Source organism: Centroberyx affinis, unplaced genomic scaffold (assembly GCF_046629955.1).
Source record: "Centroberyx affinis isolate AG114_WGS23_722 - 3 ecotype Tasmania unplaced genomic scaffold, CSIRO-AGI_Caff_v1 ptg000609l_1, whole genome shotgun sequence".
Lineage (NCBI taxonomy): Eukaryota > Metazoa > Chordata > Actinopteri > Beryciformes > Berycidae > Centroberyx > Centroberyx affinis.
In genome coordinates, this window is record NW_027279240.1 from 132,902 (window position 1) to 160,875 (window position 27,974).

The following is a 27,974-nucleotide window of genomic DNA, read 5'->3' on the forward strand; positions in this document are numbered from 1 at the left end:
TGAGATAATTGTGAGCAATTTGGCTTGCAGTAGTTTGCCTGTGATGCTGAAGGGCTTCCTTAAACCTGCACAGCACGATACCAATGCACCTGGCTTCCCCTGCAGCAGACTTTGATCCTTCAGGGAACCAGGAACAATCCATGAGAAAAATACAAGAGAAAAGACAAATCTATTATTATTCTAGACAATCCTTACAATATATAATAGATGGCAATGATGTTTCATCTCTAGCTTCCTTTATGTGTGAGAAAAGACACAATTCAGAATTTTCACAATTGTAAGAATAGGTGACAATGGATACTATCCCTGTATACTCTTCCATTGTGTGTAATAGAAAATCCAACATGCTGTTTATCCACCAGCTGGCAGAAGACAAGGTCAGAGAGACCCAAGTGGCCACCAACAGAGAATGAAAACAAGCCTTCGAGCTAAGTAGACATTTTCTCAAAATAGTTCCTCCACTCTCCAAGAGCGGAAATCGGGGTTTGGCACTTTCTATATTTAGCTTTCTTGTGTTCTCTGGGTTCAGACAGCCATGGTGAGAGAGCCGGGTCTATCTTACACTCAGTTAGGTATAAATAAATGACCGCTGGGCCAGAACCTAATGACAGGAAACGGCCACAAGGCCACAGATAACTCTGGGCAGATTTCTCTGGCCAGGCCCCCACTGACTGGGTCTGTCTGAATTGCTGAGCACAATAAGAGACCATAGCAGCTCCCAGAGGCAAAATCCTTCCCTCCAAGTCTCTATACTCTTTGTTGATCTCATGATAGGATAGCTATAATCTAGACGGTTCAGATTCTGTTGCCTCCATGAAAGAGCATCTATCATTGTTCTTATGAATATTTGTAGGCCTACATGAAATTTTGAAAATCGTCTTGGTTTTGCTCGTGGATGTCAGTCTTCACTACACTGAGAAGGCCACAATATTCCTAGCTGCATCCCATGCTATTTATCAGTAAATGAAAAACCTTGACCCACTTGTTAGCCTAGTTATATCTGTGGTAATACAAGGTGAAATACTGTAAGATTACATAAATTTGTAGTCATTTGCCACTGAGGTTTCCCAAGGAAACTGTATTTTTTCATAGTCAATGCAACCTCCCAAGTCTTCCCATAGGGATTGTTAAATGAATCTCGCAATCTATCTGTCTATATCTGTTAGGGAGAGAGCCGTGACAGCAGTAAACCGGACAAAAGAATGCCGTAATAAACTCTTGTTTATTAACAACAGTAGGAAAGACTGCAACAGCAGAGAGGCAAAGGGTCGTTACTCGCTGGCTGGAGTTACATCACAAGTTCAAATCTGATTCTCATGTCTGTGCAGCACAACTCTCTTCAATGCTGCCTGAACATGGAAACAACAGCAGGATCAGATTTTTCTTCCCCATTAGACTGGGATGAACAGATGAACTCTGTGTCACATGTAAATCCAGCTCCAGTTATTGTAAGTCTAATGTGAAAGTAAAGCCACATTAACAGATGTCTGAAGTATACCAGGTTAACATCACTGCTTTTTAATTAGATATTAGTACAGTATCGTACTGTAGGAATGCTTCACTTTATTAACCTTAGTTATGTCTTCATACAAAGGTTGGTGTATCAATAAAGAAATTCTCGAATTGTAAATTTTGACATTTAAATTATTGATTAATCTGTTGCTGGATGGACAGAAATTATGACATGGCAGTAGTGATCTATAAATCTATTTTTAAGTGGCATACAGGAATGATTTAGTATCAATCGTATTGCAAGTAATAAGAATTGACTGTTAGAGACAATCATAAAAAAATACAATTGGAAAATAACAACACTAGATCTTGCTGATTTGAAGACCTGAACGTACCCTTTGGAGAAGGCAACAATACCAAAACAGCTGAAAACCGGAGCACCAGGTAGTCAAATACAATTACACATCTTTTGCTAGTGACAACATGTAGACAAAACGATGGCACGATATAGTTACAACTCACTTTCATCACATAGAGATAAAAACATTTGATAGAAACATCTTTCTTTTTTTTTTAAAGAAAATACTCCAAGTAAGTGTGTTCTTCATAATATAAGGCAAACATAAGTAAGGCTTTTGAGTGTAAGAACATTTTAATTTATACTATCTATTCTGTTTCTGTTATTACGCAGTCTAAATTGACCATAGCAGACATGCTCCCCTCAGCTAATCAAAACATACAGGACATGTTAGATTGAAGATTGAAGACCCCCACCAACACAAATGTTATACTTTTAAAAGAAAATCTGAAAGCAGTCCTGGGAGAGTGGTATTATTATCAATGCACACTACCTACTGCGCCTGCACCTACAATACTTGCGCCAAAAAACACTTGAAGACAATGATGTGCACATTCACTAGACTAAGACACTTATTGTGATGAGTAAGTTGACACAGCTCACAGTGTTGCGTAATACTTGCTCCAACAGCTTCTTGTCGTTAACGTCCTGCAAAAACGTACCTCGGAAAAATAAAACATGCTAAATTTTCTCACTCAGACCCATGTTCTGACATTTTCAAATGCATTATCAATGGTTTGACTTGGTCCCAGGGTCTCAAAACCTTTTCTACACATAGCGTTGCGATGCACCCAGTGTCAGCTGTCAAATACAATAAAAATAAGGCTTCTGTACTGTTAATCAGCTGTTGGAGTGATTTCAAGAGCACTGCAGTTAGTGCCCAACATGATGTGGTAAAGCATTTTCATTTTAGCTTGATTCATCAAGCTAGCCACACTATGTATCTTTTACATATAGTGCTCTATTACCAAACAGTTTCCAAAAGCGTCACAGCACTGAGATCATCTTGATCCCACTGGCTTAAGACTGGGTGACTGAGTGGAACTTTTCTCAGCATGATGACTCAATAACTTCATAATCACATTGCAAATATCAGACAGGAAAACTATGGATTAAGTGGGAGTTGGATTGCCACGGCCCTGTCCCCACTGGGTAAAATTATTCCACAACTGCAATGGGTTGTGGAATAATTTTAGTTATTTGAACCTAATTTAAGTAGTGACATTTCTGCCCCCATCAAAGGTGCATCACTCTAACTTTTGTGCCAGCTCAGTCTAAACTGAATTCAGTTGCTCTGAACTGGACAAAAGCTGTAAAATCCTGGAGGAAATGGGGTCTGTAATCCATATGATAAGAGACATTATTATCCGACTTAAAACAGATGTGCTGTTAAAGGACTGGAGAGAAACTTTGGCCATATGAATCCACTGAGTTGAAGCAGACAGATGTTAACAGTCACTGCCCAATGAAGATGAAACTGAGTACAAAGGAATGACTGAATCCATAATTGCAGAGTGTTCAAAATATTGAGATAACAACAATATCTGCTATCTGTAATTATTTGAGCAACATAAGGTACTTTACAATGCCGTTACAACTCATACTACCAAAGTCTTGTTAGTGGTCAGAGCTCAAACTGCACAGTGGCACTGCCAAGGACAGCAGGTTCAGTTAATACAAGGTAGTGGGGCAGCCATGGCACTACTTGGCTGATTATGAATTGCTGTTTTTGAGAAAATAGTGGTTGAATTGGTGAATTGTTGCAGAACAGGTGAACATATGGTAATGATATAGATCACAGTCCACCCTTCACTCCTCCCAACAAAAGAATACAGCAACATGAATAAGCAAAAAATAAACACATAAAGGCTAAACGGCGTCCACTACAATATAGTGCAGGGTTTTTTGTCCTTGAAGGGATTTTCTGAAGCGGGAATGCCGACGAGGAGAGGGTCGTTTCTGGCGTGTTCGCTGCAGTAGTTCATGAGGTCTGCAGAGGCCTTGGATACCTACAGAACCAATGGAAGAGAAAGACAGAAGGTGAGAAGAGTGTGTTCAGGGTGTTTTCATTCATACACACACATCAGTAAACAGATTACAGTGAACCAGCCATTGCATGCTGTGTTACCGGTAAGAGGTTTCCTCCAACATGGCATAGAAATGTGCCATAATACCACATTACACTGTAATAATCTCTATATTACCACACTGTACCTTTATCCTCTCGATGCTCGCCTCTAGCCTGAGCTGCTGCACCGTCCTCCTGGCATGGGCTATGTTGTTGGAGCTGGGAGTCTTCGAAGAAGACATCCTGGGCAATACAACGCTCTGTAAGGAAAAGCAACAGCAAACATTCAAGTTGTGTTCAAAGAAAGCCAGGACAGAAAATACACAAGAAACTAGGGGGTTGGTCTAGGTTTTGCATGGTAAAGCAACGCTGCAATGAGGTCACAACATGGATGAATGACGCAAATATGCATTTCTTCATTCTGTTGTAATGAATTACAGCTAGGAACAGATAAAACATGAATGGTAAGCTTACTATTAAGATCAAGTGACTTCTCGTTTACTTCTTAAAAGCTTTGGTTTGTCTACAATTCATGCATCTTTTTCAGATTTTTTGGGGTCAAATCGTACAAGATAATCCTGCCACAACACGATGAGCAGAGATTAGACAAGCTTGTACTGTAACATGACAGAGAGTACAGTATCCCCCGACCCTCCTCTTGACTTGCATCACACCTTCCAGCATCATCTCTCAAGCAGGAAAGCCACACTTGTTTCAAGGAATAGGAACAGGTCGGTTATGACACCATGTGCCAGCTGCTTGGCAAATCACCGAGCAGCTTGTCAAAACAACTCTCATGTCAGTTGAAATGAACAAAGGATGAATAAACAGTAGATATGAGAACATGGGCCGGTAACTCGGTCTGAGCAGGGGAGGATGTTGTGTCAACACGGTTATGTCAGTCTGTCTATGATTTAACTGTGTATTATTGCAGGGGACGGGCTGCAGCTCGGGTGTAGTGGCAGCGGAGCCGGCTGAGTGCAGAAGCAGAACAACCCTAGTGGTTGGTAAGGGTCAACTCTTCCACACTTCCTCTTCCTCAGCAGGGTTTGTTCCCAGAAGTGACATCATCATCAAGGTTTCTTCATCTGGCCCGGCACCAAATACGCACAAAAGGTTAAGGCAATGTGCAAGGGAGGAACACCCATGCATACACACACACACACAGCCAACCAACACGACCTCACACCACAAAAATTGTGAAAATATATTAATATATATTTAAAATATCTGTGGGTGCAAACATGTAGTGAGAAGTTCTGCTGCAGTTTGTGAGTTTCTTTGAATCACTTCTCTGATGCTCTATGGCTTCCTGGTTATCTAAATAAGTAAAAGGTGGATTTTAAGAGCAAGGACCCACAGAAAAGCATAGAATCGGTTTTGCAAGCCTTTGGGCTGCCAGTCTAACAGTAGGCTAGACTGATAGGCACTAAACTGCAGCCATGACACTGAAAATCTTTTTGCTTCACACTACATGATATCACTATTCAAACTGAGGCAGCAGCAATGTAAAGAGAGTTCAGTGCATGTGGTTGAGGGGGTGGTGGGGGACGTTGGGAGTAAATCTGGTTTGAAGGCGGCAGTCGGTTGGAGGTTGGAGACGTTATCCTGGAGTTCTAATTCCACTTCCTGGTAATGATTTACAGACCTGATGGGAACATGCCTGGACACATCCTACAGTCCTCAGCTTCGTGGGAGCTCTGGCTTGCTTCCACATCTCTCCTCCCCTGCTCTCTTGCTTCCGTTTTTGCTATTTTTTCTCTCTCTCTCGCTTTCTCACACACAAACACATGCCTTCTTTGTGACACACACCTCTTACACCAAAACTGTCTTTTCGCAGCAGGGAACAGGAAGCTGAAAGTACTGTTTCTCCGAACTTATCTTGTGTAATGAACAAAAACAGACAGTACAGGCAGATCTAAGAGTAACGGTTAAGTAAGAATAAAATGCAGGAACGGTGCAGTGAACAGGACAGATGGGCATGACATGCATGGCAGAGAAAACCTTGCAACAGAAAAAACAACTTGAAAGTCCAGTTTTAATAATATACCATGACTTATGTTGCCAGGACTGTATGTTTGTTTTGTGAGACCCTATTTGCCTGGCAGGATGTGGTCCCTTCACAATGCTTTTGATGGTATAGCTGGATCCTATAGCTCTTCATTTGTTTCAGGAACAAATAGACAGGGAGGAATAAAGGCAAAGAGGAAGGAGGAAAGGGAGGAAAATTCCCATTTTCTGACTTCTGCTTTGGAGTGACTGATTAGAGAGCTACATTTCCATCCAAAGATAGCTAATCATTCTGTGGAAAACAGGGCAAAGGACGACTCAAAGAGCTAAAATGTTATTAATAACATGAAAGAGAGACATGAAAGGCCAGGCAGTACAATGCGAAGTGAACGATCGTCCCAAGTGAACATTAACAATTGTCCTAAGGGAACATACCATTCCCAACTTGCTCATTAAATAATCAGTTTCAGCGACCAGGCCAGTATTTTATAACAATAATGCACTCCGTGACTCAGTTTCTCAGCTGACTGGCAACAGTCACCAGCAATTCATTTGTGGTAATACTGGATAGACACCAACTTATTCTGTACCAGCTTCAATAGCTTTTCTGAACAGGTAATCTATTGGTGCCAGGTGAAAACTTGGACATCCTTGCTCCATCAAGCAAACCAGATTGCACAATTTATAATTTGTGCAATATGCTAACATGATACAGAAGCTAGTCAAAAAGCACAACAATGAAGAAGAGATAACATAAGAAATGCAAACATCCTTCACAGGGGAAAAATCACGACTGGGCTGCGTTGATAAGTTCACTGGGAAAACTCTTGGAAACCATCCCAGGGGGGAAGTTAGAACTAATAATCCAAGACTGGATTTGAACATAGTTATCTCAGCTCTCTGGCTATGTAAACATCAGTTCCTCTCCCTAAAATATTCCCTCCACAGGGACAGGGGAAACAGGATTCTTAATCCAAAAGAAACCAGATCAGAATGATTGCATCCTCATTGGTTGAGATACACTGTGAGCAGTGGGGTTGCATGGTGTTGAAGTTCAAGCCCCTGTGACAGCAAGCACCTGTCCTGCTGAAGTGTCCTAAAGCAAAACACTGTCTCCCTACCAGCTCCAGGGGCGCTGTTCTGTAGCTGAGCCTGACCTCTGACCTCTGTGTGGAGGGGTCAAGCACAAAGAGAATGTCCCCATGGGCATCAACAAAGTATCATAAAAAAATCCACTGCTGAATAATTGGTTATAGCCCTCCTGCTCTATGCCACTAAAATACCAGCTCACCCAGCATGTGGGGGGTGAGGGAGAGGCAGCTTTTCAAACCCACCAGCAAACAAAAGTGATTTCTGCTGGCAGCCCATCCCAAATGACTCACCTCAGTCAAACTATGCAACCGCTGTGATGTGATGCCAGCTACTACCGGCACCACTGGTCTGATTGAGTTTCTGTGGGAGGGCACACCCCCTCCCCCTGCGTGTGTGTGTGTGTGTGCGTGTGTGGCATAGGAACCACCATGCACATGTAAGGGTCTTGCAAAAGTTACCTCCAAGGATCAGAAAGAGACCACCCCTCTACAGCCCACCCTATCACAAAACACACACACACATACACACACCACCAGCCCTCATCCTGTAGCCTCAACAGGACCACCTACTGCACAGAATGGAGTGGCCCCACTGCTTTACTGTACCTTACACACACAAACCCACCCACACACATGCCATTCATTAGCGCTGTGTTCAAAGTACCAAGAACAGGCAACCATTATGACTCACTGCCATTAACACCAACACTCAAGGATGAAAAAGTATGTGTGTGTGTGTGTGTGCGCGCGCATGTGTGTCTGACATACTACTACTATAGTGCAACCCAGACCAGAAGAAAACTCTGACTCTGCTGACTAATACAAATGATATCCATTAAAGGCTAAAAGGAGAGACGAACCTGTCAACCGTATGTGTGGTCCTTTAAGACAGTATCAGTGGGTGTCAGATTGGGGCAGTTTTTGTAATAATGCAACACCACTGGAAACAAACTCTATTTTAGGGCTTAAGTACTGTCAGCTGCACTTTGGACTTGACCCTCGGTGCTGAAAGGTAGGTAAGGATAAAGAGATGACTGATGAAAAATGAAAAACATTGTTTCACTCCTTTTGGGTATGCAGAAGCTTCCGTTGCAGCATTTGAGACATAGTTCACCCCAAAATTAAAATTCAAAAAAGTTGGCAGTACCACCAAATACTGCGATTTAGCTCCATCTGAGCCTTCTTCCAAACTACTGAAGGTAAGGGGGGCATCTTTTTAGAGCTCCAGAAAATAATTAAATGTCCATCAAATTTCCCCAAACAGCTCATGCAGCATAATCCAAGTGTTTTGTAGCCAAAAGACTGCACTGTGGGTCCAAAAGTCCAACATTTACCTCATTATCTCCTATATTTTCCTCACTGACAATGTTCTGGTCACGCGTGCATGATGCAGCACTCTGGCATTAGACTTGCTTCTGTAGGCTACAGTATGCTACACAAGCTGTTTGGAGAAATTTGATAGACATTTATGCTTTTTTTGGAGTTGTAAAAATCTTCTTATCTTCAATAGTTTGGGAGAAGGCTAAGATGGAACATATGGGGGCTAACTCGCTGTGTGTTTGGTGGTCCTACCAACTTCAACGCAGGTTAGACTAACATGGGGGTGAGTGGATAACAGAATTTTCATTTTGGGGTGAACTATTCCTTTAACTATGAAAGAATGGGTAGGGGGTAAGGAGTGTGTGCACACCAGATATTCCAGTAGGGTGAATCATATAAAAAATTCCTTTTCAGAGTTTTTCATTGTTGTCCCCCACAATGAAATCTGCAGAGGGACAATGGATCGGCTCTGGTCTGTCCATCTGTCTGCACAATATCTCAGACGCCACTCCATTTCCTTTCCATCATTTTCAAAATGACACTGATTGGCCTAAGGGGGGCGCATCAACATTTGTTTAATTGTCTGTACATCACACACAATATATTGGACGTTGCTGATTGTATTTCTTACAAAACTTAGTGGAATGGTGCATCTCATTGCTCATTGTTTCAGCATTGTCAAAATTGCACTGATTGGCCTACAGGGGGAGCCTCAGCGTTTGTTTAATTGTAAGTCACGCACAATATCTTGGACGCCAGTGAATGGCACCTCCTCTTCCCCTTTCCCTGCCGCATATAATTAAGAAACATGAGGAGACATATTTTCTACTTATTGCCCCATTACTACTCTGCATCATTCGTGGGGGACGACATGTTCAGTGTTTATTTGTTTATATATTGGAAGTGTTTTATATTGAAACAAGGCTGATCACCATGTACAAGAATTGGACTTTCTACTTCTGAAATATAATATGCTGAAATACTTCTCCAGGCCATCTAATTTTGTGCTTGATTAGAAATGCCCATAAATATCTACAGCCTGGCATCTGACTTCATGCCAGCTGAGAGGTGACGCCACAGTCCCGTCTCTTTCACATGGAAACAGTGAATCAGGGAAAGGCGATATTTGGAGTCGAGACAGATGTCTGCTGCTTTGAACAAAAGAGAGTTCAAAGACGTGGGCCTCAGCCACAAGCCAAAATACCGGTTGTTCTCCCTTGCACACACACACACACACACACACACACACACATACACTTCTTTCTCCTCTACCCCACAGACAACCCCCCCTCTGTCTCTCTCTGCAAGCAGGAGTTTCCTAGTCTGCAGGCAAAGCTAAAAGTAGCCTTGTCCTCCTCTCTGCTGGCAGTCAGCACTTTTCCAGCTGAATGAGAAACCGTCTACCTCTGCACCTACAACACGACCCCGCATTGTGGTTCAGTGGCGATCAGATCAGATCAGTGCTGCTGTGAAATTCCTACTGCTTTACTATAAACACTCGCTTGTCTTCACTTGGTTACCGTGCTTATCAAACTCGATAACACTCAGTCATCAGTCCTGCTGCTGAGTAAAGTGGGATTGTGTTTATGAGCCAGTGGGAGAGAACTTGCTGATTTTCTAGATCTGTGTAAAAGAGAAAGCGAGCGAGAGTGAGTCAGAGGGACAGACAGACAGAGATTGCTGATGGTGTGGGCTGGCACTTGCTGAAACTGTGAGAACCACCAAGGATTTGTGGGGAAAGCGAGAGTGATATCACCACTTTCCCACTGAGAAAAAAAAGGGGGTTTCTACGAGAGTTGTTGTTAGGCTTTGGCTCGCCAGACAACCGTTGTCATGATGTTGACCTGGGAAACATTATGACAGTTTTGTTTCCCCAGAGAAATTGGATCCATGTAGACTAGAGGACCCTGAGGATAGTCAGAGTGCTGAGGCAATAAACTCAACTTCATGCAGACTATGCCACTTGCAATTTCTTTGCATGGGAAAGTTTAATATGGCTCCATATGTCCCAGGCAAGCCAGGGGAAAATAGCCCTAATTCTTCCAAAATGCTACTACATGAGTAATTAATATTACTACAAAGCAACTGTGTGGTATATATATATAGCAAAGCCCTTTCAAGATTCATAGACGCCTAAGTGGATACAGCTGTAAAAGGCAAGCGACAGTGGGTTCAACACCAAATAAACAACACTGCAACTCCAACATATTCTCTGATGCATCTGGGGTAATTTGCACTGACAGAAAGAAGTACAGTTTACAGGAGCAATAGCAAAGACAATACATGCATGTGGCTTATCAACTACACACAAGTACAGACCACAGTAAAGAGCAGACAGCTGAGGGAAGTGGAAAACTAGATGATGTTTGGTTTAGGGGGCATGAAGAGAGGCAGCACCACCCTAGCTTGGCAGGTATGTTCACGGAGATAAGTGCAGCTGAGCGGCCTCCGCCCAGCCGCTGTCAGCACACTCAGTACGGAGGGAATACTGGGAAACTCAGCGCTCTTTATGCCAGTCTGGGTGAATACTTGATTTTGATTGGCTGGAGGGTGTCCATTATTTTTGTGTGACCAGACATTTCCAGGAAAAACTGTATTACTGTACAAAGGTTAATGGAAAGTATTCTAGAGTAAACAGGTGGAGCTGCAACCGTTTGCTCTGTGTTGCTTCTGTATCAGCCCAAAACACTTAAACCTTTGCTTAAACCTAAACCCCCACATAGCTTCTCAGTGAGTATAGCATGCAATCCTGTAAGTCTGTGGTCTGACAGGATAAAAAAAAAGAAACAATCTAGCATACTGTTGCACAGAAGCACATTGTCTAGACAGAGGACTAGACTGAACTCATTTTAGTGGGATTTCTAAATCCTAAATTCACGTGTAATTACTTGAGGCTCATTCCTGTCAGAAGAAACTATGAATGATGCCTTGTTTTGCAAGAAGCGCAGACTAGTTGGCTGACAAGTTTTGCCATGGTAGTCCAAGTAAAGACAATTAATTTCAAACTCAATTCAACAGTAGTGAGTAAAAAAAGATGCACGTCAATTAGATAATAAGCTATGCATATCCATGAGATAGCAAGCCAAGCAAGCCAAGCAAGCCTATTACTGTCCTCAAATATGACGATACTTAGAACAAGATTGTAAGAACATAACTGTACTACACATACAGTAGCCAGTGGTGGTACAGAGGTGAAGTGGAGCACATAGTGTGTCAGGGACGCTGCCTGCCTGACATAACGACAGATAGCGGTGATAACACAGGGCACAATCAACCCTCTGGTATGTGAGGATTAAGCAGGAGAGAATTCACACAATGAAACAGGACTTTCTCCAGTCGGCCAAACACTGATTAGGCTACACTCCACTCCACACACTAAGGGCACAGTATACACACTCTTCTACTTGACTAATGTTGCCTAATTTAGACCTGCAGAGTAATGGTGCAGCAGCGATTTGTTCCAATTCCTAGGAAACTGATCGCCCTCCTTTCATCCTTTCCCTAAGCGAACCATTAGTTTCATGCATGGATGGATAAACACAGACTGGTCTCTTGTTTTTGTGAAGGAGGAATGGGTGCATTTTCACACCATTCAAACAAGGACCCAAACATTGTCCTCACCTTCTTCTTCGTCTTCTCTCTTTACATACCTTTACTACCATATCAGGTGGTAAAATATGGTTTCTGAACTGCTGAATAGGCCATTTCAAGCTAGCAGGGTCAGCCATCCCATTAGCCTACTGTTGAGATTGGAAATTATCGGTTGTGTCCGACTATGTGTAAGCCTAAGTGTAGGTGCAGTGTAGGTTAAGTGTGGGTGCAATGTAGTGTAAGTGTAGTGTAGGCAAGTGAAGGTCTAATAGATACCTTAAGCAGGTATAGAGGGGGTTGGTTTGGTTTTGGGTCATCAGAGTTCACCAGTACACCAGAATGCACTTGATAACCCTAAAGACACACTTACCCCCCTAACTTAAAGAATCTTTGCTAGGTTTCACTGCAGGTGCTCACCCTCATCCAACAGCACAAAGGATTACATCAGATCCTGAGTATTGTTATTTGAGCCAGGCTTCCTTTGCAGAAAGGGAGGGGATTTTTTGCAGAGCAATGTTTCCTTATAAATGTAGTGCAATGCATGTGGTAAAGACATGGAGATTTATGATTAACTGATCCATGGGAATCCAGTTAAAAATAGTCCTAGTGTTGTCATCATGTCACTCGATGACTTCCAATATTCCACCACCTCACAGCAGGCTACTTCACCCTCTTAAAATGAAGTAGACATCCAAATCATATGATCAGTATCAGGGGAGGAGAGAGAGAAGGAAAGGATAGAGAGACAGACAGAGAGAAGGAAACAATGACAAAGAAAGTAAAAGAGCAAGGAGGAATGACATTGAATCACAGACTCAAGTCTCCCCTTTTCATTAATGCAACCGTCAACTGAACATCTTGCATTCTTTCAAAGGGAGGGCCGCAGAAGAGATGAAACAACCTAAATTATCCATTAGGAACAATAAGACTTTCCTGCTGCTCAAATCTCCCAAATCATCAGACACATCTCCCGGCTTTACACACAGGATGCCAAGCTTCCGGTTACACCATAAAAACATAGACAGGGAGAGCAGCCAGCTCCATAGTGATATCATTAGCTGCCTCCAAAGAGCCTGCACTAAAAATAGCCACCAGGTCACTGTTGCTGCTGGCTACTGTGGAGTTAGTTTTAGCTAAAAACTACTGCCACAGTAGCTAACTGATATTAAGTTGAATGCCAGCTGGGTGGCATCCAGATTAGCAGGGTCTTTCCAGTTTCCACTGAGGTGCCTAGGAGCCTCTGGTTCCTCAGTAATGGGCCATTATCAAGCCCAGAGCAGCCCAAAACAAACAGAGACCTATGGCAGATAATGCCCTTCAGACGTCACTGCAGACGCAAAGAGGGTGACATGCAGGAGCCACGGGCGACCCAGGCAGAGAGGCTGCCAGGCAGCGTCTCTCTGCTCTGCCCTCACAAAATAAACAGCATTGTTGCGAGAAACTATACAAAAGAAAGCTTAGTGCAGACAGAGTGGAGTTTGCTGGAAATGGATGCAGGGAAGGAGTGAATGGAGGGTGTGTGTGTTGGGGGGGGGGGGGGGGCAGAGTGTTGCAAGAGGAATAGAAAAAGATGTGTGCTTGCAAGTGAGACTGAGAGAGTGAGATGAGAGTATGTGTGTGTGTGTGTGTGAGAGGGAGAGAGTTCAGCTGGAGAGAGCAAGCTGTGCAGCTGTGTGTATGTTGCAGTTGGTTCCATGCCAAAAATCTGCTGCCGGCGACAGGAACGCCATAAAACTTAAAGCTATTGTGAGCCCTCTGCCTCGCGCCTCCCTCCCGCCTCTGAATGCTGCTATTCATGACGAAAGCAGAGAGATACTATACAATGGATCTCCATCTCTGGCCTAACACTGCCCTGCCTATATGGAACAATAAACAAATGTAGTCAGTCTTTCCAGCCTCCACTCGCAGGCTGGTCTAACGACATGCACGTTACTACTGCAGCGGGCCAAAGGTCTGCAGTGTGTACGCTAGTCGGCCCTCGCCCTCCTCTTCTTTCCCTCTGGGGCCGGACGAGGGAGACGGAGGAGTGGAGGAAGAGAAGTGGGGGGAACGAGAGAGAGGTAAAGAGAACGATAAGGGATGCCTGGATGGAATAATTTAGAGCCAGGGTGTAGAGGGAGGGGTGTGGTGATGGCAGTGGACAGGGAGGGTTAAAGAGCAGCGTGCATGGATGGAATAATTGATAATGCTCAGACGTCACACTACGCATTAGACAACAAAGTAAAGGTCATAAAGCAGAGTTTGTTTTTCAACTAAAGAGGAAATGGGATTAGTAAGAAGGTGAAACAGGCTGGAGTGAGGTGTGTGTGTGTGTGCGTGTGTGTGTGTTTGCTGGAGGGGGTGGTGCCCAATAAAAAAGTGAGTATATATTTACATGCGTAAAAATGTTGTCAGGTAAAAAATATACTGATATCTTATAATCCTTGCTCTATTTATTACACTCAATATATCTAATGATACTTCATGGAATAGTTAGAAAGACTACGGAAGTCCTGATAAATCATAAAAGAACAGTGAGGCACCACTGCTGCAATGGTGAACTGAGGGCAAAAAGAGAATTAATGATAAGCTCACCTCTGAAATCAATAGCAGCCACCAACCCTGTAAACCAGGGCAAAAGGATTAGTATGAAAAAACAAATGCAGGCCACATGATTTCCGCCCAGGAGACGAGAGAGAGAGAGAGAGAGAGAGAGAGAGAGAGAGAGAGAGAGAGAGAGAGAGAGAGAGAGAGAGAGAGAGAGAGAGCAAGCATGATTGCATGTTTAAGAGTTACTCATCAATGTTCTCTGCATGCGACATTCGTCAGCATATTGCCACTGCATCATTTAACCAGTGGATATTTGAGAAGCGATGCCCAATCCAGTGTCACACTCGGGGTGAAATTTATTTGTCTACAAACTGCTGACCTTTGACCTTAGAGGTCAAAGTTCAACAGGCCGGCTAAGACTGACTGGATATCAGTTACTTGCCTGAGTCTGAGCAGTTTCCCCTGCTTGTGCATCATTGCTGTACTTACACAAGGTGAAGGCAGAGAGGGCTACAGATACATAGGGATCACAGTACAGTGGATATTCGAGAGCTGAAACATGAAACACATGGGGATGGGGGGGGGGAGTTGGGGCTCATGCAACAGTTTGAGAGTTACCATCCCTATAAACTGCACCACACGCTCCTGCCTTTTCATCCACTTTTGAACCGGAGGCCACCCAAGACACTCAGTAACTGGTGGGTTCAAATTTGACGCTTCCCAGATGAGCATTTGATGCTGTAGCCGAATACGAGAAGTGGGTAACGTGAGAAGCAGCTCGGTTACTTGACAGATTGCACTTGAGGCAAAGAAGAGGCTACAGTAGGTTACTTGTTGACAGAGTACTGAGCAAAGTGTCCATCTGTCGCGTCGGCTTTTGTGCTCCTGACGCGGAAACACCCTGCATACGAGAGGGTCAACTACCAACACAATGCTGAAAATAAAGGACTCCGAAACAGCTTTTCTGCTGAGCCTTCCTTCAGGCTATTGAACATTCTCCAGCAAGAGAGGGATAACTTTGAGAGTGATTAATGATAAGACAAGAGGTCTCATGGTTTCTTTATCTTAAGCACCGACTGCGTATATAGTTCAGGACCCAATCATCCACCGTTACCTGGGAGTGAGCAGGGACGTTTCCGACAAAGAAACACAGCCATGCAGAGAATGACAGGCATGTGAACACTGGACAATACTACAGAATACGACACGTGACCTCTGGAGAAGTTGCATGAGAAGGTGTGACCCTCACACACACACACACACTTAACGGGAATGAGTCAGTCGGAAGTATCTACAGAGGCAAGTGTATGTGTTTCTGTCCATTCCTTTCATATCTGCTCCTGTTACTGTGTCACTCTGAAAAAATGCATGTTTATGATGTTATTTGAGTGTTGACATCGGTGCAAACAGGAAAGCATTAATAAGTTAATAGCTAGTTTCAAGAAACTGATTAGCACTATCAGGTCATCATTACATTCTCTCAGTGAACTCTGCAAGCACCTACAGTGCTACTGTTCCCAAGGCCAGGTGACTGGTTTTATGGTCGCTTTATGACAGGTTGAAGGCCTTTGTCAATGCAGAGCACCAACAAGGACAGAGTCAGGTCACAAGGACAAGTTCGGTAAACAGAAAGAATGCAACATCAAACCAGGTGTGACACTGTCAAACTGAACTAAAAACGGCCAAGCAGTCCAGAGTCAAAATGCAGTTATAAATACTTCCTAGAGTTTGTTTTAACCTGCTTGAGGTACTAAGGTGGGTGGGGTTTACCACATCAGGACAATTCAGTTAGTGTCTCATAAGTTTTCAATCACATAATTGACTTTTAAATACCTTCCTGTAATTGTCTAAACTTTCAAGCCCACATTGTGTTGTGTCCTATGTGGCAAACCCCACCCGTCTGGCAGCTGTGTAGGTTGGAAAAAAACAGACAAAAATATGTGCAAGTACAATTTGACCCAGGTCTGGCACCTAATCCATCGACCCTTAGAAGAGTCAAGCTGAACTTTTACGTGAAGCACAAGTGAACAATGTCATTTCATCACCATGTAAAAACCCAGCAAAACCTCCGACACAACAAGGGAACAAACCTGACGTCACTCTGTTGTCTGATGTTGCACTTTTTACATTCAGTGGAAGTACAGGGGAATTAAATACCCATCATGCCACGGAAAGTCAGCTGGACTTTTGGTTTTGCTTTTTACACATGAGCAGTTAGAGGAAACAGGGAGGGAGCAGAGAAGGAAAGTGGAGACTGAATTCCCCAATGTCCATCTTGCATCATTTACAAAGTTTCCAGTCTTCTGGTGTGATTCTGCGGGAGTGCAGAGACAAATTTAATTTAATTTAATTAAAGCAAGCAAAATAAATTATTTAAATACATTTAATATGGTCACAAAACATTTTAACATTTAATGAAACAAAAGTCATGAGAGATAAAACAAACTGTTATGTATACAATATATCAAGAGGGGCAGACAGACGGTCACACAGATTGACCTACAAGCCGAGACACACACACACACACACACACACACACACACGGGGAGTTGAGGTACTATTACTCAGGAGCCAGACGAATGGCTTTGCCTCCCTCCACCTCTGTGACTCCGTTCATCTTACAGTTTCAAAGAGACGTCGGGCGGAGGGAGAGGCTCACACCGTGGGTCAAACTGAGGCCACTTCCTGTGGAGGCCACCCCGATTTCCCTCAAAGCGATCCTCCCTCCTCATCGTCCTCCCTCCTTCTCCTTTTACTTCCTTGCCCTTCATCCTCTATCCATTTCTCAGCAGCAAGTAGGTCAGCTGCGACTCTGCGAGGTCACAAGGTCAACCTGTCTCACTCGCATAAGCAGAAAATCAAAAACAAAACTCAACTGCAGTCATGTACAATGTGTATACATCACAGGGATATGATTTGTTTTTTAGCGAGTACAAAAAGTAAGAACTGTACAGATATAAGACTGTAAGACTGACATGCCAAAAAAAGAAGAAATGTTCCAAACAACAAGATAAGTGTCTAGTTTTGAAAAAAGGAAAGAGTAACTCATGGAAAGGGAACATTGCCCATTTGTTACTGTTCAAGAGGTAACAGCACAAGGAGCCAGTGTACAACAACCCTTTCTAGCAGAGAAAATGTAAGGCCTTGTTCCGCCGCGCACCGAAATAGAGTCACTTACTCCATAAATCATAGTCAAACAAAGTGAATAAAGGCCTTGGAGTGAATGAATTTGACCGAGTGTGAATGGGCACCCGATTCCAGAGACCGAGGGGACGCCGAGTCTGTGGACCAGGAGACACAGGCTGCACTTGTGCATCTCTTGGACACCTGTGTCTGCGTGTTCCTCACAGTGAAACAGACAAAAACTTTGGGGCCCGAGGATTTAAAGAGGCACAAAGGGTGTCGTTCCTCCTCACAGACACCAGCACATACATTTCTGGAAGCGTACGCCCCCTATGCACATACACACACACACTCACGCAGAGCTACAGGTGTCGAGTTAATTTCCCTGTACACGCACCCCCAGCTAGGCCTCGATGAGGAAGCACACACACCGGCCTTTGTTTGGGATGCCAGCAAACTTCCCCATAGACTCATAAAGGGCTCTAAAGAAATGAAAGAATCCATCAAAGTGACATTGCTTCTCCAGCCCGCACTGGAATCACACACACACACACACACACACACACACACACACACACACACACACACACAGCTGACTTAACACACTGGCACCACTAGAAGCATCATGTCCACTGTCTGAATGCTTTATTTGTCATGAGAGCCTGCAGTAGGTGCAAATACCTTTGCACCTTCAAAAGTATTCTCCAGTCAGTTTCTCAGTAAACGCTTCTGACACAACACTGCACTGTTCAGGTATGCAACGCCACTTGCTGTTAGTGCATTACGCCCCAAAGGAAGTCAAAGGGAATGATATCCTCTCTCACCTGTCTGGCAGGAGGTTGCTTTGAGCTGGTTGGACTCTATCCCCTTCTGACAGGATATGCCCATATTAGGCCAGTGTGGGCTTATGAAATGCTGTGCATGTCAAAGGAAATAGCATAACACAAGTGAGGACAGTTGCTGTCCTAATGAAAGGTGTGTCTTCCTGTGAGTGGGAGTCCTTCAATGCACTTGGCTCAATTCCACCAGACTGAGAGGAGGCTTTACGCAGCATTTATACAACTTGCACTATTGCTATATGGGCTGCAAACTTAGTTCAAGTTCAAGTTTATTTATATAGCCCTTCATCACAAGCATGTCTCAAAGGGCAGTACAGAGAATGAGCCTAACTCGGTAGAATCAACCACAGAACAGATGGATATAGGACAAACATCAGAAAGAGCGAGACACACACAAAAACAGATTATAGCAAGACATAACAGCCTCCCAAAAACTCCCATGAAAAAGCCTTAGGAAAAAAATGGAAGAAACCTTGGGGTGGGCCGAGGCACAGAGGGATCCCCCACCGGGACGGCTGAGCGTGAAATAGGTGCCGGGAAAAAGTGACAAGAACATGGGCAATGACAATGACAAGAGAATCAAATGTGCACCAATTCCAATATGTTTCAAAGACAGCAAAGCACTTGAAGTAGGTTAATTCACTGGGAGTCTACTCTAAGACAATGCATTGCTCACAATTCATCCATAAACACACATAAATACCATAATATGTTTAATCTTATAAACATGTTTTAGTTATAGACATTATTTTATCTTTAAAGCCATTTTATAATTGTTTTATTTCACTAACCCTATGTGGTTTTTACTGCTCTTATTTCTGTTATGTGGGTTTTGGCCCTGCTTTGATTACACCTGATTTACTTCCTTGTCTCTGTAAAGCACTTTGTAACTTGGTTTTAGAGGGTGCTATATAAATAAAGTTATATTGCATTATTATTATTATTATTATTATTATCATTATTATTAGTAGTATTATTATTATGTTAGCTATTTTGTTAGAGCAGGTGTGACTTTTTTGTTAAACAGTAGACTAGATATCTCAACTCCTCCAATGTAGGTTAACAACACAGACCAGAGGATCTCAGGAGTCCACCTCACATGTTGCCACAGTGTTTTTATGATGCTCTGCTTATATGGTTATAGTCTTTCCAGTCAGTAAACCTAACGGCAATATGATCTACAATGGCGCACAGACGCTATCAGAGCTGTCTGATGGAGAGTGAGGACCAATAAGTGAAGCTGATACATGTATGTCACAGGTGCAACAAACACACACGTAACACACTCTCTCTCTGCAAGGATACTTCACACACACACACACACACACACACACACACACAATATACTATCACTCTTGTGAGTATAAACGGAAATGACTAAGTATAATGGATGAGTTTACTAAAGCTTATGTTAGGGCCACCTGGCAGTGCCAGAGTGGCAGATGGTGTGTGTGTGTGTGTGTGTGTGTGTGTGTGTGTGTGTGTGTGTGTAAGAGAAAGACAGAAAAAGAGTGTCATTGTCGTTGTCGGGCAAATAGGCCTTGTGGGAGTGGTTTAGTGGCCGGATCAATAACATCTCTTCACCATCACCTTGGTAACAAGCAGAGGTCTGAACTTAAACATGAAGCCATTTGTATCTACAAGCCTCCAAACACATAATTTCTTCATCAGCTGGCACAGAGGAGAGTCCTGCCACCTGCTAGAAGAGATGGGCACACAGCTCAAGTTTTAACATCTCAAAATGGAGCACAGAGGCAAACAAGTAACTTTCACTCACATTCAAATCACCTAAACCATTACTGATTTTGGCACTTTGGGGTGTAGGGTGTGAGAAAGTAGACGTTAGACGGTAGAGTGCTCCACCATGTGGCAGAAGGAAGAAACTGCAGTTTGTGTAACATCAACAGGTTACATGGCAACTTCAAGATGACACATCTAAACTGTACTGAGGCCCAAACACTGATGCTTGTCTGGCATTGTTATATTGTTGTTGTTTTCAATAATGTATTTCACCATCCTTCAAGTTGCACATCATTATGGCACTTTTTAGTATTTTGCTTTTGTCTCCTAAAACCTGGAAAAGAGCATAACCCACTGCCATTTTCAACAAACTAATGTTGGACAAAATATGCCAACTGAATCATTTTCATATTCAGTCTACCCAAAACCTGATTGCTGATCAGCAGGTGTTACAAAATGTAGAAAACTTTTCAGACAGAGCACCAGCGCCTCCTCTTGCTCACCATTTGAGGGGCTGATTTTAAATTCTGAACAACAACAATCTGAACAATTAGAAAAAACAAAAACATAACAGCTCTAAAAGTATAATCCAGATCATGTGCTGTAAGGCTTGATGTGTTGTGAGAGAGACACTACACAATTGTTCCAACAAAAAATTATGAAAACTGTTGGGTGTTGTGACATTGCCAAACATCAGCCACTTCCGCCACATTGCCACTGGGAGGAAGCAGAGTATCACATCATGAAGTTTTTTCTTAAAGGGAAAGATAAACATTTTTGGAGACTATTGATCACTTTTAGGAGATTCAAAAGAGGAATTTGGCACCAACCCCCTTCTATGATTTGAGAAGGAAAACATCTCTCAAAATATCTTTTCAAGCAGCTCTATCACTTTTTATAACTATTTCTACAGCTTATTGAATGCAGGCAGTGTGCAGTAAATGCTTGCATGTAATGTGCATGAGATATGAAACCTAAGCACTACACCAGAGGTCTGAGATACCTGAAAGGACATAACTACGGCCTGGTTTTCCATGGAAATCAACTGAATATAGCCAAACAGTAACAACTGGATCTCAAAAAGCCATCTTTTATCCACCTGGCTGAGAGTTCAGAGTCCAGCCTGAGCTTGAATTAACATTTACAACAGATTCAATTAGTGACACATCTTGTGTAGCAAAATAGAACCAATTAACCAAGGGCTATTTAGGTACAAACCCTATCCATATTTTCTGTATGAAATCAGAAAACCTCAGCAATAATCCTTAAGAACTCCTAGAGACTCTGTGAATATGTGATCTCAGCTAGTATGAGCCTGATACAGTTAGGGGATGATGTAACTGATAAAAGCAGTGTTTTCAGAAATAGTCTGGAGGTTTGCAGCATGCCCCCCCCAACCCCCCACCCCCACTCCCACTGTACACTTGAACAGCAGGTGGAGAACAGAGAGCGTCCCTGCATGTGGCAGCTTCAACATGGCAGTAAGCCTCACAATAGATTGTCTGTTGTCACGATAGATCTATAAATAACCTTTTGTCAGCTGTCCTCTCCTTCTTCTCACCCATTTACACTCAGTCTCCCTGTCTGTCCACTGTCCTTATGCACTGAAACACACACACACAGACATAAACACACACACACACACACACACATACACACACACAGTCCTGTGAAGAACGGCAGCACCAATTTTGATGGATTCTCGACCTAACATGCGGGTCCTCTAAAAAACACCTTACACTTACAGAGACAGCATAGGACCTCTTCCTCCACTGAAAACATTAATCATTAGTCATCATTCAGTCATAGGCTCTTCAAGAAAACATCCGTCAAACACACTATGACATCCTCATGAACTAATTATTTATGTCTGTTTTCCCCCTTCATCTCCGCTTGATTTCATTCTTTTATCCACTGACATATCTGCCACAACCAGTCTGTCATGGACTGCTGCCGCCTGTTTAGTTTTACACTCTGAAGTGAAGTCGCCCTTGAAGCACTGACTTGCAATCAGCTTCCCCGCCTCATTTCATAACACTGACTGTTAGAGGGAAAGTTGCAAAACTAACCCCGGATCAGTGTCTACAAGGAACTTCACCCTTGGCCATAGTTTACACTCTAAACAAGCCTGTCTTATCTGCTTCCTTCTTTCTGTCCAATCAGAGTTAAGGATCAACAGCTATGTAAACTTCAGCCGGTTGGTTGGACGGCAAACTGAGGCCTACTACTCACAATTTGAGCAAAAAGTTCTGCAAGTCTTGTGGATTAAATCGGAATTAAAATGGAGCCCAATTTGTCATCCTCCTCTTAGAAGCACTCTACTCATGTTTTTCCCCAACAGGTTTGGAAGCTTAGGATAGGTGTAAGTGCATTATTCTGCAACTTAAAGTGGCCTTAATATAGGTATTCAAATTTCATTCTGTTTATGTACATATATGATCAAAGATGTTTTATGAAGACACTGCTAAAATGTGATTTTGTTGATTTTCAAAAATCCATCCTTTTTTGCGGACAGTTTTGGACAAACTCCATTCAACGCATCACAACTGGACTTGGTTTTGATTGGCTCCCCTCATTAAACAATTACTAATATTTTTGTAATCAGGCCAGTTTGGAGCTCAGCAGGTTTAGCTCATTTGAATTAGAGGAGCTGCTGTTGTCGGCCAATCAGGGTCTAGTACTGTGACTGTTCTGCCTGTGAGGATTTTGTCTTAAAATTCATTCAATAAATGCCCTTTTCACTAATTTACAAAGCAGCATAAAGAACATTATTCCTATCTTGAGCCATTGTATATGTGAAAATGAAATCAATGAATATGGGAGCTTTTAGACAAGCTGTGTAGCTGTGAAGAGGAAGTTGTGGTAATCAAACATTCCAAGGTTTCAGTCTGTGCTCCTCGTTTGGGTGGAGATGCCGGTTCTACCGTTCTGTCTGTCTGCTGACTATCCTGACAGCCAGGAGGGGTGTTCACTCCAGACGAACACGATTACAGAAGCTAGTTTGCACCCTGAAATCAGTAAAGGCCTTTTATGATGTGTAGCCAGCCTGGGGAAATTAAGATAGAAAAGGGGGTCAGTGACGAAAGAGAAAATGTAGAGAGGGAGCAGAGAAAAATGGTGAGTGGTGATAGTGAATCAGAAAGAAATCTTGATAACATAACAAAACGTATTTCCCCATCATAGCAATGACGGGAAAATTAAGTCTGTTGCAGCACCCTTTTCTTTTTCTTTTACCTATCTGAGATAGTTGCTATGACAACACTTCCTGGTTGGTGAATGTGTACATCTGGGGTTGATTTGAATCCGATTAGAACATGAGCACTAACAGCGCCTGACTTCCTGAAGCCAGCAGAGACTTTAAAGACTTTCATCGACCACATGTCTAGGGCTGAACGATTTTGAAAAAATATCTAATTGCGATTATTTTGACTGCTATTGCAATTGCGATATGATTTGCGATATTAGAGGGAATGATCATTTTTACATCATTATTCTCATTTTCATTGAAAAATGTATTAAAATGATTATGGTGTGATTTTTGCGGGGATCTGTACCAAACAAAGATGTTTTCTTAAGTCTGTAGAATATGATGTGTAGGCCAGGACATCTCTGCAGCACCACAATATTTCATTTAAAATGGTATTTTGACACACATTTCGCCTTTAACAAATATTGTGCCTCCTGCGATTTGAAAATTGCAGTAGGCCATATTGCGATTTCGATAAAATTTTGATTCATTGTTCAGCCCTACACGTGTCTTTTGCTGCGTTATAATATTCCAATTTCGGGTGGTTTGTAATTGCCATACAATTGAGAACAGATGAGAAATAAAACAATATCTGGGCAGATGTGATCTATAATTGTGCTGGTCTATTTTGAGCTAATACAAAAAACCACACACACACACACACATCAAATAAGGTTTGGTATTTCATGAAAGCAAGTCATTCTGTTGCCAAACCAACAGATGGGTGTGACTGTACATCCGCAATGTCACCACCACTCCTGTCAGTACATCTGTGCTCCTGGGCAGGGAGGAATTTAAGCAACAACACAGAACATACAGGGAGAGTATCAACCCATACACACACACACAACAAACACACACATTTTTACACACAACTGTCCTGCAGCAAACAGATGAAAAGCTTGTGACGAGAAAGGAAAAATGGATGTTGCAAAGTTCTTACTGGTGCGTGTGTGTGCAATATTAATAGGAGAGTTAAAAGGAGTGTTTTGGAAAGTGTAGTCATTATCTTTTTTTTTTGCTTCGTCAGACATGTAACCCTTGTTAGGTCTGTAACAGAAATGTCACTGATGTGTTTCCCTGAGCAGCTGGTCACATCATAATAATCTGAGTAATTACAAGAGGAGTTAGAGACAGAAAGAGAAAGATAAAATCAACGTGTGTGTGTGTAAGAATGTTGAGAAAAGATGTGAATCACACATTTAAGTAAGGAGGTTTTAACGCACGCACACACACACACACACACACACACACACACACACGCACACATACACACCAACTCACACTTCCACAAATACAGCGGAAGACCAGAGGGGAATCCACAACATTATGAGGAAACGGAGCCTGGCTGTTTGTCAAAAGTCACCGACAGAGCTGCCGATCGAGTCGGGCGACATTCTGCGTCAAGGGAGATGCGCTGCTTCCAGAACAGCCTGCTAGTTGATAAGTCATTACAGCATTGGTTACAGCTGTGTGTAGCATTTCAGCCGCGATCCACACAGTTCCTCCATTGTTTCCCCAACATAAACTCATATGGAGACGGGGGGGAAGGGGGTTAAATCGATCCTCCCTCCACCCTAAAATATGGTGAAGTTTCCTCGGGATCATGTGGACATTACAGTATCTTTTTATCTAACCGTTGCATTAAACACGTCACTGTTCACTGATCTCGACCCACCTAGCCCCCACTTCCCGTCACTGGGCAGTTTACATGCGTCAGACGTCAGATTAAATCCTGCCAGCAATTCAGGCTAAACTACTCACAACTCCAAACCCATGCCGCTGGTGGAGAGAGGTAAAGGTTTACTTCTCTATATAAGTCACATCTCTCAATATCCAGGGCACAAGTGCTTGTGGATTTTACATAGTCCTGTTTTGCCTGTAATGGAGGCCCCTAAAACTGATCACCCCCCCCCCACTAAGGTCATAAAACAACCTCAGCTCCACTGCTGACTATCCATCCAAATCTTATTAGTTAAGGAATAAAAAGGAAAATTCTTGTGAATGTGAACATACACGCTTTGCCAATACAGTGGCCTAGTGTTTGTTCCAAGGAACTGCACTGGGCAGCCTTATGACCAGACTTGACAAGATTAGACAAGGCAGCTTTTCATGAACGTCACCACCTCCATTCATCATAAAACAACGGCATACGGCTGCATATTCCTGCCATTACCAGTGATGTCAGTGTGTGTGTGTGTGTGTGTGTGGCATGCATGAGTGAGGGAGTGAGTAGGTGCTTTCACGAGAGAAAGAGACAGAACGACACACAGAGACAGACTTCATGTACGTACTGGTGTTTCTGTTCACGTCTGCATGATTGTGTCAACTCTCCTGAATACTTAAGTACTTTCTATTAGTCAGTGTCAGTCAGAATGCTCCATGATGCTCACTCCAACATGATAAAACCTGTTGCACATTACAGCAACCTAAATTCCTGTCACCATGAAGGTGTAGAGGAAGGAGGACAGGACGTGTGTGCTCCTCAGCCTCCAGTGCGGTGGGTCCCACTCATGTGGATGGGTGCAGAGAGGAGGCTTTGAAGGCAGTGAATGGGGTACTAATGAGTTGGCCTTATCAATGGCCTGTCTGTATTCTGCCCTCCTAATGGCCCGGGCACATCAACAGGGCTGTTGATGCCTCATGTAAACACCACAGGCACTTTGACCATCATACCAGGGACATAATCTGTCTAATTGGTTCATGTTGGACTACACTGGCAGTGTTGCAAGTGTTTACACGTTAGTTATTGCACAATAACCTCATATGAAGGAAGTAGCTGGTTTACAAATCTATGAAGCACTATTCTATTCTAAAATAATCTGGTTTCTTTCTAAATAAAGTCATTATGTAGCAAACACAGTAGGTGGGGCCTGTGGGAAAATAATCACGACTGGAAGGCCGAGGGAGCCGTGTGCTATGAAAGCCTTCAGCGCGAGCTTATCACCTGTTGAATACCATTCTCATTCAGCAAAGCTCCTTTTCTGTGCGCTACGTTCACCGCATTCACAGATGAACAGTGTCTAACGGCCAAGATGAAACACTGTTGGCCATTATGTTATGCTGCCCTATTACTGTTGCATGTAATGTACGGATGAAGACTGTACGGCTGGCAGCAATGGCACTAAATATGTCTCATTTAGAAGACCGTACTGTGGCCAACTGTTGCTTCTGGTGAAAGCGCAGACGTCCGTTGCTAATGTAAAGGTGTATCGACACATGGCTCTTACCTGGCCGGGGTAATGTACAGTTCAGGTCTAGCCGTGTCTCCTCTCCTCTCCTCTCCTCTCACTGAAGCCAAACTGTATCCGTCAACAAACTGGGAGGAGACCTTTCCCTCTGTCGCTCACCGCGCAATGTCACAACTACACTAATGTGTTTACACTAAAGAAGGATCACACGGCCGACTGCGAAACTGCCGATTCGTGCCGCTTTCACTTTCCGCTGCCGCTTGTTGTTGTTAATCTTTAAGTGTCGTTTACTTTTTTCTCCCCCTTCCCTGTATGACAAATCTCTTTTCCTTTTCCTCCACTTGAACGCTTCGTGACGAGAACAGCCGAACTTTGTCGGGAGGAGAGACGCGGACCGACGGGAACACTGACGGATGTTCAGCAGCGTCAAACCAGCCACAATCATATATACCGTTTCCGCTTGGGAATTTCAAAATAAAATCCTCATTGTCGAACATACTGTTTCATTTGGCAATACAAAGTTCCAAAGTGAAAATATAGAATATATTTAAGGAGGAATCTGTAAAATGTAAAAAATGAATGAAAATCAAATTGTACTTTCTCCACAAAAAGTCATTTTCTCAGTATATATTCATAATCCAAAAAATAATAATCCAACTACCTTCCGGTCTTATTCTGGCTGTCTCTGGCTGGCTTGACGCAGCACTGATGTTTGAGAACAGTATATAAGTAGTTTGTTGTTCTCCTAGTCGCCTTGCAGAGGCGCACTATCCCTACATGAATCCAGGTAATATGGTCATATTGGACCATAATGTCTCTGTAGTGGAAAACGTGTTACCTCCGCCAAGGAGGTTATGTTTTCGGTGCCGTTTGTTTGTTAGTCTGTTAGCAGGATTACGGAAAAACTACTGGCCCGATTTTCATGAAACTTCGTGGAAGGGTGTAGCATGGGCCAAGGAAGAACCCATTAAACTTTGGAGCGGATCCGGATCCGACTCAAGCAATAATAGCACGCACCTTGGCGGAGGTCTGCGCTCTCTGAGTGCCCTTCTAGTTCCAAATGGCCTTGTAGCCAAGCTCTGCCAAGTGTCTATCAACACAGGCCTATGTAGGAAAAACCACCCTTACAAAAAAGAACTACAGTAATCCTGTGATAAATGTATAGCTAGAGGGATACAATACAAATCACAGAAAAACTATTAACTACATAATATCCTATTGAAATAGTATAGCTATACCGCAGAAAAATACAAATAGAATTCATCAACTCACTACCAAGTAGGCTACCACAGTCCCAATAGGAATATTATGGTGAATTTTCATTGGGGTGCTTTACTTTTTCCTTTCATTTAATGGCCAATAAGCCTGAAATACAAAAAATGCCTTCAGAGCAAACAGTAAGACACAGAACATGC

General features: G+C 43.0%; 1 protein-coding gene across 1 annotated transcript; it reads right to left on the bottom strand.

Annotated features, from left to right (window-relative positions):
• Positions 1-1,203: 1,203 nt before the first annotated feature.
• LOC139643437 (guanine nucleotide-binding protein G(I)/G(S)/G(O) subunit gamma-12) lies at positions 1,204-26,960 on the bottom strand. The gene is made up of 3 exons (XM_071518580.1): positions 26,599-26,960; positions 4,025-4,138; positions 1,204-3,819 (listed from the first exon to the last, which is right to left on the bottom strand). Exons 2-3 carry the CDS (start codon positions 4,118-4,120, stop codon positions 3,694-3,696), a joined length of 222 nt encoding a protein of 73 aa, XP_071374681.1. The 5' UTR covers positions 4,121-4,138; positions 26,599-26,960; the 3' UTR covers positions 1,204-3,693.
• Between the last annotated feature and the right edge of the window lie 1,014 nt (positions 26,961-27,974).

Excerpts from the sequence above, each read along its gene's own strand:
- LOC139643437 (XM_071518580.1), bottom strand. The coding sequence starts at position 4,120 with ATGTCTTCTTCGAAGACTCCCAGCTCCAACAACATAGCCCATGCCAGG. Across the intron at positions 3,820-4,024 it reads CGAGCATCGAGAGGATAAAG|GTATCCAAGGCCTCTGCAGA; the intron begins GTACAGTGTGGT and ends TTGGTTCTGTAG.